This window comes from Triturus cristatus, chromosome 3_1, assembly GCF_964204655.1.
Source record: "Triturus cristatus chromosome 3_1, aTriCri1.1, whole genome shotgun sequence".
In the NCBI taxonomy this organism is placed as follows: domain Eukaryota; kingdom Metazoa; phylum Chordata; class Amphibia; order Caudata; family Salamandridae; genus Triturus; species Triturus cristatus.
The window spans coordinates 607,878,352-607,892,020 of NC_140583.1; the positions used below are offsets into that span (position 1 = coordinate 607,878,352).

Below are 13,669 nucleotides of genomic sequence, written 5' to 3' on the forward strand. Positions count from 1 at the left end.
TCGAGCACTTTGCTCCTAAAGTAAGAACAATTTGGGTTATGTGGGGACTGAATATATATCTGGACAATTGACGGAGCCCTTCAGTTGTATATTCTATCATACTTTTTGTGTGATTTAAGGAGTTCGAAAATATAGCAACATCATCTGCATATACTGCTAAAAGAGAGGCTGTGGTAGAATTGGGAACTGACAAAAGTTTCTCTGTGAGCTGTCTGACGTTCCATATATACCGCACATAGAGCAGGAGAGAGGGGGCGGCCTTTACTTGTGCCTCTGAAGATGGAACGAGCAGTTGAAAAAATTACCATTGATGAGTATTTGGGTGCTCTGAATGGATTTAGATCCATTTAATAGACCTAAGGTGTTTTAATACCTTTCAAAGAAACTCTGTTTATACTCTATCGAATGCAGTGTAATTAATAGTAGGTTTTAAAACCGTGGTGCCTATCAGAAATTATGGATGACACAACCTGGTTTATCCAGGCAGCTAAAATCTTAGAGAATATCTTTGAATCAGGTTTTAAGAAAGAAACTGGTCTATACAATTTAGGATGTGAGTGATGCTAACCCTTTTGGGGAAGACAATGGTGGCCTCTGCCCATGTCACCAGAACGGAGTTACACATTTGGATTTCATTAAGTACTTGTAAAAAACAGTGCTGCAATTAAATCTACAATAGTTTGGTGCATTTCTATTAGGGTATGACCTGGGCCAGGTGCTTTAACAGGTGCCATTTATGAAATTGTGCACTTTAATTGCTCACCTGAGAATCGATCAATTAACCTGGTACTCAAATTCATCCAGAACAGATAATTATATTATGTGAATTGTATGCACTGGTGTAGGTTTATATAAGCAAGTAGTTTTGACTTATTTTTGCCTTTTTATAAGCTATTCGTTTTATTAGCATAAACCTTTCTTATTACCTTATGTTACTTGAAGTGCTTTGATATGTGTGTGTTAAGCAGTAATATAGCTGTAAGTTTGATTCATTCCAAAGTTTTCTTATTAATTTGGCTGTGTGTTTTAATTTGTGAATCTAACTCTTTTCCTAATTTCTCCATTAGTATAGGAGTGAGCATAGCAACTTCCCATCCTGACTCTCAAGCATATTAAGAGCCATGTTGCACTGATATTTCACTATATGCTGCACATTCTTTTGGATGCAATGACAGCGTGTTCAATAAGACTCTTAATGCAACCAAATGAGAAGCTTGTCTCACATACAAAACTTTTAACCTCTCAAAACTCACAGATGTCTCTTGAAGGTGTTATTTTTTATGGAGGCTCCCACGCCCGATGTTGTAGAAGGCTAATTATCTCTCTACATCCCTGTTTTCAAGAAGACCATATTTTCCATATCTTTTTCCATATCTTGGAGAAATGCTCCAAGAATCCTCAGTGCCCTCCCTCCTCACCTCAAGAATGCTCCCTCTTTTCAAATATTTAAATTATTTCGAAAGAATATGCTTCTTGGGAAACAGCTGCATTTGAAAGATTAATCACCTAACCTCAGCAGCCCCTGTTCTTTGCTGGTTTCAACTTTCTGTTTCCTCCCTTGCTGGGTGTGTCCAATCACCTGACATTCTTCTCTAACTCATACACTTTTACCTCACTTTAGAGTTGTTGCTACGTTGTATGTTAAATTGCACTAGCAATCTCTTTAATCCCTTCGGTGATCATATCGGAATGGCTCAGTCATGAGCGTCAGTGCTCGTGTGCTCATGACTGAACCATTCCATCGTGTGCACACTAGCACGATTCCCTCTGCTGTAAACAGCAGAGGGATTTCTTTCTTTTATAGGCCCCTAGAGGTGGGGGAAGAGCTTCCCCAACCTCCCGTGGCATTTTTTAGTTTTCAATGTAATGACAATCAAGCGCATGGAGTGCTGATGTCATTAGATTGAAAATGAAATTTAATTTCAGTTTCACTGTTTTGGTGCTGGTGGGGCTATCTCAGCCCCCCTGAGCACCAAAACACAACAATTGAATTGGCGTTTTCAGTCTTTCTGCCCCCACTAGGGGGGCATATGGGTCTATAACCTCCAATCTGCCTCCCCCGGGAGGGCAGAAAGCACCCTAGACACCAGGGATTCTTTTTTATAGTTCAGGGGTGGGGGCTGCCCAGAATGGGCAGAGCAATGCCCTCATTCTCCCCCCCCAAAAGAAATGCCAAAGTCATTCTGCCCCTGCCCCCCCGCCCACCCAGGAGGCAGAGGGGGCAATAGCCCCTGATCTGCCCCACAGGGGGGGGGGGAGGGAAAAAGCGCACTGGGCACCAGGGATTACATTTATTTTCTTTTTTTAGTAGGGTTGGGGGCTGCCCAGAATGTGCATGCCAATGCCCCAACCCAAAAGGTTTCCCTAGGTGCCGGCTAAGCTAGGGTTGAAAATCCACATCTAGGTACGTTGCAAAGAAGGGTCAGTTTTCACAGGAAAAATGTGATGTGTCCACGTTGCGTGTTAGGCCGTTTTCTGTCGCAGGCACCAGGCCTACCTACACAAGTGAGGTAGCATTTCTACCAGGAGAGTTAGGTGAACATAGAATAGTAGAACAAGCGTTATCACCAATTGACTTTCAATGCATTTCTGCCTTACAAATGTAAGACAATGTGTAAAAAAAGTCATTTTGAAAAATGTCCTGTAATTCACACGCTTGGATGGGTACCCACAATTTCAGAGATGTGCAAGTAACCACTGCCTTTAAACTCTATATTTTGTTACCATTTCGGAAATATATATGTTTCATTAGTACCTATTTTTCGCTCTTTATATTTTACCAAATGAATTGCTATATACCCCATACAGAATGAAAAACCATTGCAAGACGCAGCTTAGTTGTTGGCTCTGGGTACCTCAGGTTCTTGGTGAACCTATAATTCCGATAGATCTCCGAAACCAGAAGGGTCCAGTAGACATAACAGTATATTGCTTTAAAAAATCTGCCATACTTGGAAGTAGTTGCAGGTGAAAACTTTGACACAAATGGCTGTTTTTTTCAACTCAATTTCATTTTTTTTTATTTCTATTGTTAGTTTTTATAGAAAAACCTTGAAGGATCTACACAAATGACCCCTTGCTGAATTCAGAATGTTGTCTTTGTTTCAGAAATGTATAGTTTTCCGGGTTCCATTATTGCTATGACACCCATTACTACCACTAACTGGAAGGAGGATGAAAGCACAAAAAATATGAAAAATAACCTATGTCCCAGTAAAATGCCATCAATTTGTAGAAAATGTGGGTTTTATGTCAAAAGTCTGCCTGTTCCTGAAAGCTGGGAAGATGCTGATTTTAGCACCACAAACTCTTCGTTGATACCTTTTGCAGGGAAAAAACAGACTCTTTCTTCTGTAGCACTTTTTTCCCACCCCACCCAAAAAAAACTAGCTGTATTTTGGCTACTTTATTTGTTCCCTCCAGGGGAATCCACAAACCCTGGGTGCCTTTTGAATACTCAAGATGTTGGAAGAAAAGGACGCAGATTTGGCGTGGATACGTTATATGGACAAAAAGTTACAGTGGCCGAAGCGCGAACTACCCCAAATAGCCAAAAATTGGCTTAGCAAGTGGGGTGAATTGTGGGGGGGGGGGTGGGGAGGGGCTAGCAGTGAAGGGGTTAAGCATTAATCCCTTCTTGTGCCTCCTGTTGCTTGTCACTCCTAACTTCTTCACTGTCATGTCGATACTCCTTAACTCTACACTCTAGTTTTAGTCCTGCTAAGCTCTTGCAATTCCTTTTTAGGTAAACTCTTTATGTTCAGTTTGTCACTGCTCACTCAAAATTATCATTTTGTTTAAGACCTGGCATAGTGGACTGATTCATCTATTACCTGCGTTTGAGCTTGACCACAATTACGTTTCATTATCTCCACTGATTAGTCAAAGCTTGCGACTCTGTCGCGGCTGTATCCTTATCCGTTTTTATGTTGCAGCTATTTAATCTATTCCTGTGCACTTCCAACTGGAATTGTAGAGAACATTGACACCTTGATTTGCGACTCAGTGTGACCACTGTACGGTTCTGTGGCATCTTTATCTTTTAGGTATGCCTAGCCTTGCCTACTGCAGGCCCTCATTACTTTTGTTTAACTGTTGCCACTGTAGATATTTGAGCCATTGTAGATATCAGACTTATAATGAGAAGTCTTTGGTCAAGGGCATTAGCATTCAATACAACTGCCCGGATTGGGATCATTGCCTAAAGTCCAATAACGGCACTTTCTTAGCAAGTGCACCTTTTATTGGTTTGTGTCCATAGAGCGCAGATGTGGCGTCAACAACCATAGACCACAGACGTACCCGAAGGGATTGCTACCATGCACTTTCAAAGGTAAAAGGAGGACAAATTATAAGTGTTAGTCTATATCCTGTTGTAAAGCTCTCTGAAACCTGGTTTTGTGTGGGGATTGTGCAGTATAACAAAACCATGAATGTTAAACACAGTATTTATTTTTGCTTGCTTATGAAATACCTACATGCACCTGGCATCTTTCGGTGTCTGGGATGGAAAAGGTCAGCTTAGTAATCAAGCTAAAATTGTAAGAACAACATTAGCAGTGAAGGGTATATGCGCACAGAAATTATCCTAATGTTTTCAAAAACTTTCCTTAACAGTTATGTGCTTTCTTCTGAAGATCACAAGATCTGTGCAAGTACAACTTTCTACAGGCATGGGCGTTGTTAATGGAACTGAATGGGACGCAATTCAATATAGCTACAGTAAATTCATCTTACTCAAATGCAGATCCAGGGCATTCATTTGCAAGAGATCAACACTGGCAGACAAGGGGTCCAACTCATTGTATTTAATTCCCCAAAGCTGGGTAATCCAGGTGGGAAGAGTGGTTCCAGATGATGTTTGGCGCAGGTCTGTAGTGCATTACGACCACTGCTGTGCTGAACTGTGGCCCTAAAAGAGGTTTTGTAACAGATTTCGCGGCTGGTCTTTTTCTGAGGTGGTCGGTGTCACAATGGGAACTTTTGACACCAACCTTTTATCTTTAATGAGTTCACGTCAGCAATATTTTTTTCCAGTACAGACTTGTCGTTCTAAGCACGGACTAACACACATGATGGACCGCAGCGGTTAACTCTGCACAGCTGCTCACTCTACTGAGCCCATATTAAACCATGTACATAATATTTATGTGGAGGCGATTGTTCCTACACAAGCGTGCGCAATTACACTCAGGTGCAGTTACAAACGTTCTGCTTCGCGATCCACCAGAGTCATCAGCAACAACTAGAAGTTGGTCACTGCACGGGACAATTTTATTTTCAATACATTCATGAAAAAAGTGTAGTCTAAATAATGCGAAGATTAGAATATAGTGTATGATTAATAAATGTATAGACAATCACAGTACCTATACCATGAAACTCTTTCTAAAATCTCATTAAGCGAAGTTAAATTAGCCCACTAATATACGTTTGCTCAAAAGTGATAGGTCATCTTTCATCCTTGACAACAGAGGTCCCACAGTTCCGGGTAACACGTAGATTTAATCGCTACACCACAGCTCACCACACTTCCTCACGGCCATCCGATATTTTCAAACAATCTCACAGCTGCTTTCAAATGATAAATCATTCTTTCCTTCTACTGAAATGACACATATTCTGCCATGTGGTTGACACATAATTGACACTGAGCATCAAGATGGATTAAGCAGGTTAAACAATGTATGCTGCTGACATGTATGTGATCTGCAGATCATTCTGAATCCCAACACAACGTTGAGCAATGTCTGCTGCTGACATATAGGTGTTCTGTAGTCTAATCTGAATCTCGACCCAGAGAATTCAAAATACCATCTTTCAGAGGTCGACAAATTGAGTAACATTCAGTTAGGGAATAATAACAGCGATTAAATATGTTTGTATGTGAAAAAAGATCCCCTACAAAAAAATAAAAAATAAAGCGTTAAAAACGTTGCACCAAAAATGTCATGGCTATCATATATTGCCATGCTTTTTTTTTTTTTAAACAGAGGTAGAAGTCTAAATCTGTACTATGTAATTGTTTTTTGTTGTTGTTTTAGAATAGGTTTATTGGCATTTATCAACGTGGTACACGCAGCACACCAACAGAGGCAACACAAGACCAGCAAGCCGGCCAGTCTTATACCAAAGAGAAACATTCCCCTAACTCCCCACCTCTCCTCCCCCACCTACCATGGCTCTGTCTTTGGCACCTTTTTCCCTTCGGTGTATTTTACTTTTTCCCTTCGGTGTATTTTACTTTTCAATCAGTCTTATCTCCTGCTCTGTGTGCCATTTTTAGGTCTTGCGTGGCGTGGGCAGCGCATGCGCTGCTCGCCTCGCGAGATTTATTGTTGAAAAGGACTTTCAGAAGAGGGCTTTAAGCCCCACCCCTAATTTCCATTGGCTGGTGTCACCGTTTATGCTAAACGGTGGCCTGCCGTTGGAAATGAGGGTTTTCTGTAGATGCCCTTTCGCCTCCAAGCCGGACTCGGTGGCCTGCTTTGCGTCTGTCGCAAAGCACTTTCTTATCTTTATGGGGCCATGTGTTTCTAATTAGACACACATGGCCCCATAAAGACAAGAGATCCCCATACTCCGGCTGCAGCGCGGTCATCTTTCATTTTCGGGACGGCGCTTATTACATATCTTTGCGGGCACGCTGTAAATTCTTTAGTCTGTAGTCGCAGAACATGGGCATTTTTGACAAACTAAAGACTGCATCTTCTCACGGATTCCACCAGATGGTGATGCAGGCAGTAAATTGCTGTCTGTAACCAAGAAGCTCCCACATCTGAAATGTGCTCTGTTATCAGCATTTGTATGTAGCTCATGTCTACTATTTGTTCGGGCATGTGCACCAGGTATGTACATTAACGCATAAATTTCATAAGGGACTCTGCATATAGGATAAGTAGATAATGTAAACTGTACTTTATTGTGATTACAGCTCACACAAACCTCGTGGTATATATTCAAGGAACAATCAAAAGGTCTGCTGCAGAAATATATCTGCATCTGGCATCGGGCACGAACAGGACTGACTCAACCTTTCACCATTCTGTGTCTGATAAAATGAGCTGGGGAATGGTACGCACAATACTAACATTGCTAACCACAAACATCCCTACCAGAACTGGCACTGTGTGGTACATTCGTGAACGTTGTTTGCATATTTTGCCATAAGTAGGCATTATGTCAGTCTGCTGAATCAGCAAAGAAAGAACACGCGTATTATTACCCATCTGCAATAGGTCAAATCAAACGACGAATAAAAACACTTTTCCAGGAACTTTCACTCTTTGGAAACGTGATGCGGACATTTTCAATCTTAAATGTAAAATGCCTTAATAATGTCTTAGAAATTATAAACTCATCTGAAGCACATCATACCCCCTGCAAACAAAGCCTGTTCTACGAGTGCAAATGTGGCCATATTTTCATTGGGGGTAAATATTGTATGTGCCACGTTCTCTTTCTTTACAATAGGAATGCCACGCGGATGTGTGTACATGCATCTCTTACGGATGAGGAAGAGGGACAAATTGGTACCGGGTGATCAGCCACCCCATCTGCAAGGTGGAATGCTGTGCACTCCATTTGTCACCTACTAGAACCACCCCACAATCACAACGGGTGATCACAGAACAGCACTGGAACACTTTTTTCATCCAAAACTTATTTCATCAGGTAAATTACAAAATGGGTAAAGGTGTTTGGACTAAGACCACATTGTTGTGCAGGCTGACCCGTGCATACCACCAGACACCACAACAATAACAGACATCAAATACCACAGACTGTTGTGTGGGCGACCATGTGCGGGTTTACTCCCCGTTATTTACACCCTTGGCTGCGGAGTGCAGTACATCCAGGTGTCAGGGTCATAACGTAGTGGCCGAGTGGCTCACTACATCCCCCTTCCCACTTTATTCTGGGTCACTGTACCTTAGCTCACACACAAAATCCTTCAGTGCAAGGTGCGGTCGGCACCACGCAGGCTGAAGCTGGCTGACGCATGGAGGCAGAAGCGCAGATGCGGATAGCGACAAATGCGTTAGTGGGTGTTCGCTAGGACTGTTACGGTGACTTGCCGGTCCGGCATCACCAAATGTTGTGCTGTCTGCCCCGTGAATACCACCAGACCCTACAACAATAAAAGACACCAAGCACCACAAACTGCTGTGTGGGTGAAGAAGACCTCGAGTGGTATATCTCACTTTTATTTATGCCCGTAGGGTTGAGTACAGTACATCCGGGTGTAAGGATCACGACACACGTCATTATCAGGACTGAAATTGCGGTCGGCGCCAAAAGGTCACTGAGTAGGGCTAAATGACTGCTGGGCTAGTGCGCATTATACAAACGTGATGATGATGAGGATCGCTTTGCTTTTAACAGCGCAATTATTGACACAACGCCCATGCTCCTCAAGTACTCTTGGCTGAAAAGAGAACTAGGTCATACTAGTCCATTTCACATCCATGCCACCCAGTGGTCGCAGTATTAACAAGCATTTGCAATGCAATAGGTCTCGCTTTTACGCGAGTTTAAGCTATTGGCATTGTAAATGACAATGCCTTTTATTTATGTTTTAAAAACAAAAACAAAAATAAAAGGCATTGTCATTTGCAATGTCAATAGATAAAACTCACGTAAATGCGAGACCTATTGCATTGCAAATGCTTGTTTTAATATCTGAAGGAAAGATACTCCTAGTTTCTCCATTCCATTGACCATCCATCTGCTCTACGGTTTTCTGTCTCTCTCTCTCTCCAGTCACCCTTCTCCCTTGCTTATTTGTCCTACCTCTTTTCCTCTCTGAATTTTTAGGTCAGGCTTGATAGTGCAGTTGACTGTGAAACCTACTGTTACAGATATTTTGATATATACATGGAAGGAGCTTTAGCTCTGCCCAAAGGAGTACTGTTTGGTGTATCACTACGCTGCTTGAATGTCTATGTATGAGGGACTATTTTACATTTCAAAAGTACACTGGCTCATCACATAATAAGTTCTTTATGTCATAGATGTAATATATACAGAAAGTAGGCCTTTTTTTGTTTTATTTTTTCACTGCTATGGGCTTTTAAAAAAGGTTTAAGGCAGACTAAAAATGCAAGCACAACATATTGCCTTTGCCATTGCTTGATTTGCTGCGACCTACTTGCTCCATTTGCCGTTTTCAATATCCAATCACATTCGCTCCCATGCCCCATGTCTTCTTTGCTCCCCACGCCATTTCTGTATCTTCCTTCTTTACATTCACTTTTTACCGAACTGTTGCACTTTTTTCATCCAGCACAGAACGACGTTCTCCTGCTTTCAGGCTATTTGAAATGTTTTGGCTTTTAAAAGTGCATTTAATTTATATTTTTAAAACAAATTTAGCATTTTAAAAATACTTTACACTGTCTCCCAATATATAACTTTTTGTTAATTTTTTTGTTAGCTTAATAATGTTTTACTTTTTTGATACATTGTTGTAGCTCACATTTTTTAGTCTACTTTTTTTTGCTAGAAACCATATGTACTGCGTTAAAAAACTGAAAAATTGTTCAATTTAAAAAACGATGGGTTAGTCTGTGGCTCTCTTACTATGGATATCCTCGGTTATATCCTTTGGTGGTGGAACTTTAAAACCAAAGTGTTTCTTACAAAATGAGGAAAAATAATTTGCTGAAGAGTGATTGTTGAGTCTAGGTAATAATTATGTTTGCCACTCACAAAGGTGTCCGCAACATTTTAAATATTCTTAGACTTATATTACTAATGATACAGTACAAAAACATTTTAAAGCCATGCAACTCGGCAATGAACTTCAGTAGAGAGACACCACCTGTCCAACTCGTATCAATGCTGCAGATGTTGGAGAGGGTAAAAGTGGGCGAACATTTGTTTGTAAAAGCAGCATGGGAAGATATACTGTACAATGAAGTTTCAAGTATATACATATTACTATTCACACAGTCAAACCAGGCAGCATGCTGATGACTGCTTACCTTACAGCCGTACTGCAAAGCAAGTTTGTTTAGGTTGTCTTCTTCTGTGATCTCTCGCTCCAGGAGCATCACATCTCCAGGTCTATGATTAGAGTTTTTTGGCCTTTGCTGATCCCTGCCTCTGGCTCGCAGCTCCATGACATCAAATTCTTCTTCGGATGAGTCTTCTGAATCAGACTTGTTATTTCTGAACATATAAACATGGCTGCCTTGGGCCGCATGGACACTAACCGGGGCCTGGAAGGTTTGGGCGGACACTTCTTTCAGCCTCATTTTTCATGTGAACACCTGCAAGGGACAATCTGAATTAATGTGATGTATTATGTTATACAGTGATATAAGGATAAGCCCTTTTTACTTTCCAGAGGTTTCATGATGTGTTATGGATGCATTAGAGGTAAATATCAAAGCTGAAGGGGTCCGTGTACGGCTGCTAGATGAACCCCTGGAACCCCATCTCTGCCACTTAAATACAGACACTGCTGACCTTGAATTGCTGCACTCATTTTACCATTTAACTACCACTTGTAACTTAGCACACCTATTACTTACTTGCCGGCATATTTGTAATCTAGTTGTTTGCAGCTCTATATTAAACAAATTACATGAAAGAATTTGACATTCATTAATAAAATGACTGGATCTATTAACACTAACACATGCCATACAACCATTAAAGAACGAAGAATGATACCGTTTTGCAAGAGCTACTATTAATAATAATTGTGCATGCTTGAATAATATAAAATTTCAACAAGGAAACACTGTCATAGCACAGGTGAAAACAAGATCAACGAGTTATTCACACTCAGACTTGGTTTATAATACAAATTTGTTAAGATAAGTGTAGTAGAATCCAGAAGGGGCAAATATTCAATGCACTAGAGGGCAAAATCAAGGAGTCTGGTCTAAAGGATATTCTGCCCAACTTACACCAAAGCAAATGTATTTTCATAAAAGACGTTCCTCCCCTCGATTGTATTTGCTCACAAACAATTTGTATAAAATCTGTAATAAAACTCTCCTTTTGAGTTTGTTTAAATAATTCTCAACGGCTACTGCGTGCTCATAATAAAAATGTTTTAAACCTTTCCCAAACGAAATTAAATAAATCCCTTATAGCAAGCTACTTTTTTCAGTACATTTTTTAACACGTTTATTGTTTTTTTATTTCGTAAACAAAACTGGAGATAAATCCAAAGTATAGCATCAAGGCAGCACATGATGGTTAGCAAGATTAGACTTCGTGGGAAGACCCGCCACTACCACTACATTATAGGGATAAATTGCAATGTGTAAGTCTTAACCGTTTGTATAACCAGAAAGTTACAGGCCCTAAATCTTTTGGTTTTAGAAGCGCATCCTGCCATTTGTACATTTACTTTTTAGCCCTGCAACAAAAGTACATTTCCTGAGACCCGTGCAAGCCTCAAAAAATCTACTTGCTCACTCTCTATGGCGTGTCAGATTTTATCAGGTCGAGCCATAATTTAGGACCCACTCACCCGTTCTGGCAAGTGGGCAAAGAACAGGTGTTCTGTTCTGTCAGAAAGTGAAGGAGCAATAAATATGACTTTAAATCTTGTTTTTAGTTTGTCACATTTGCTCTGGGTCCGGAGACATAGGTCAGAAGTCAATTAACAATTACTTTTCCTTCTCTGACTGCAGAGTTCCATGATTTTGAAAAGTGAACTCGCTGACCTGTTGTAGGAAGAGTGAAATGAAAGGCTGTAGAGTATCAGGTTTTTACCAATATACATTTAAATAGCTAATAACTCAACTGTACAAACATTTCAAAATATATTTTTGTAGTTGTGAAAGCCCATTTTTGTACATCTGTGTGATGATTTTTTTTTTTTTATAGGATGAAAAAAAACAGGACACTTAACTTGGTGATGTGCAAATGATTAATATGTTTTCTGAAACCCGATTTTCACAGATTATTGTTAATACACTATATTGCTTTATCAGTAAAGCTGCTAGGTAGAGGGAGGGTTATTGGCCACTTCTTGGACATTTACTGTCTGTAAATGACAGTGCGCACCACATCATGCTTTAGTAATGAATGTATTAAAAGTAAGTGTTTAAACATGAACTGAGAAACACTCCCGTCCCTGACCTGATGGCAAAGTTATCACTAAACTGAGAGACAAGTCAGGGATCATGTGTACCCTGTATGTTGGCTACATTCTATTACACATGGAGCAAACGTTTAGTCTACTTAGTCAAACAAAAGAGTTTTGTTTTCTACAGAAGAAATGCTGAATTCATATTTGAAGGTGCACTCATATGTGAGAATGAAGAAAAAGCAAACTCTGCAAAATAAAATATTTGCCAATGAACACACAATTTGAGACCAGTTTACGGCTCAAGCACATTACAGTAAGGTCAAGTAGATTATTCAAGTTACTCGACCTGCAGGTCTAGAAACATTTTGATGATTTTGAGGGGCCTGAATCACCAATACATTGCCAAATCGAGTGGGCTTCTTTACCTGTCCTCAGACGTAACTCACTAATCATACAGATTGGCCAGACCATGAAAAGGTAAAAGGGATCATAAAATCTAGCTAGAAAGTAGCTGCTCCAGGCCCAATTAGTGGTATCCCATCAACAGTCTAAAATACAAGCCAGACTACTGAGCATCCATATTGTACACCGTTTTGCAGCGAGCTACATAAATTAAGCAATCTCTGAATCATGGAAAGGCTTGCTAATGTACTCAATCTAAACAAGCATTTACAATGCAATGGTCTCGGCATTTGTAAAGTTAGAGCTATTGGCATTGCTCTCAAATGCGAGACCTATTGCATTTGCACCCACACACAGATTAAGCTATTGACATTGTAAATAACAATGCCGTTTCTTTACATGTTTTAAAAACATAAACAAAAATAATGTCATGGGGGGAGGAGCCAAGATGGCGACCGGGATGGCAGCGTAGGCTCCCGGCTCCGTGAACCTCCGCACCACGCACAGATATCCTGCACGAGATCCTTAGCCTGCGCTATCTGCCCGTGTTGGTGAACGCGAGCGGCAACCGACCGTGTGACCCCGAAGTTTCTGGCAGCGGTACCGCCGGAGAAATGTCCGTCTGAAGTTTGCGGCCTGTGCAGCCCTGGAGCCGGGACCTCGAGTGGACGCCGTGGCCGGGCGGCAGTGCAACAACAGCGGCCTTCGGTGACTGGGTGGAGTCGGACTGCCGGAGTGGTGCGAATGTCGGCCTGCGTTTCGCCGTGGTCGTTCCTACCACTAAGCGTAGCGGAACGGGTGCGTGCCCGAGGTGGCAACTCCAAGACTCTCCAGTGATTGCCTCAGCCTTCGCCGGTGAGCTGCCCGGACGCCGCCCGTAACTCACCCCGATTCTCGCGGGCTGCTCCCGGATTTTCGCGGGCGCTGGTCCGTGGTGGGGACGACTGTGGCCCGTGACCACACACCGGACACATCATTTGCCCGTCCCCGGAACCCTGTTTCCAGCGACATGGAACCCGAGGCGCTTGGGCCTGAGTCCCGGTCCCGATCTGGGTTGGATCTACCCAGCGGCCATTTTGGTAGGACAGTGTCCACTATCCTGTACACTGGGTTGCAGCAGGATTGGGAGGGTGCGCCTCTGAGGAGCGTAGCGGAGCAAGCGCCGGGAGCTGTACTGGGGTACGGTGACCTTCTCGAGGCCCTCGGTGCCCT

General features: G+C 41.7%; 1 protein-coding gene across 2 annotated transcripts in view; it reads right to left on the reverse strand.

Moving 5' to 3' along the window:
* Positions 1–13,669, reverse strand: part of LYSMD4 (LysM domain containing 4) — an 89,085-nt gene that overhangs the window by 44,013 nt on the left and 31,403 nt on the right. For both annotated transcript variants that reach the window (XM_085644530.1, XM_085644531.1), the window contains exon 2: positions 9,987–10,274. In XM_085644530.1, the coding sequence (XP_085500656.1) occupies positions 9,987–10,259 (273 nt within the window). In that variant the 5' untranslated portion in view covers positions 10,260–10,274. The remainder of the gene's footprint in view (positions 1–9,986; positions 10,275–13,669) is intronic.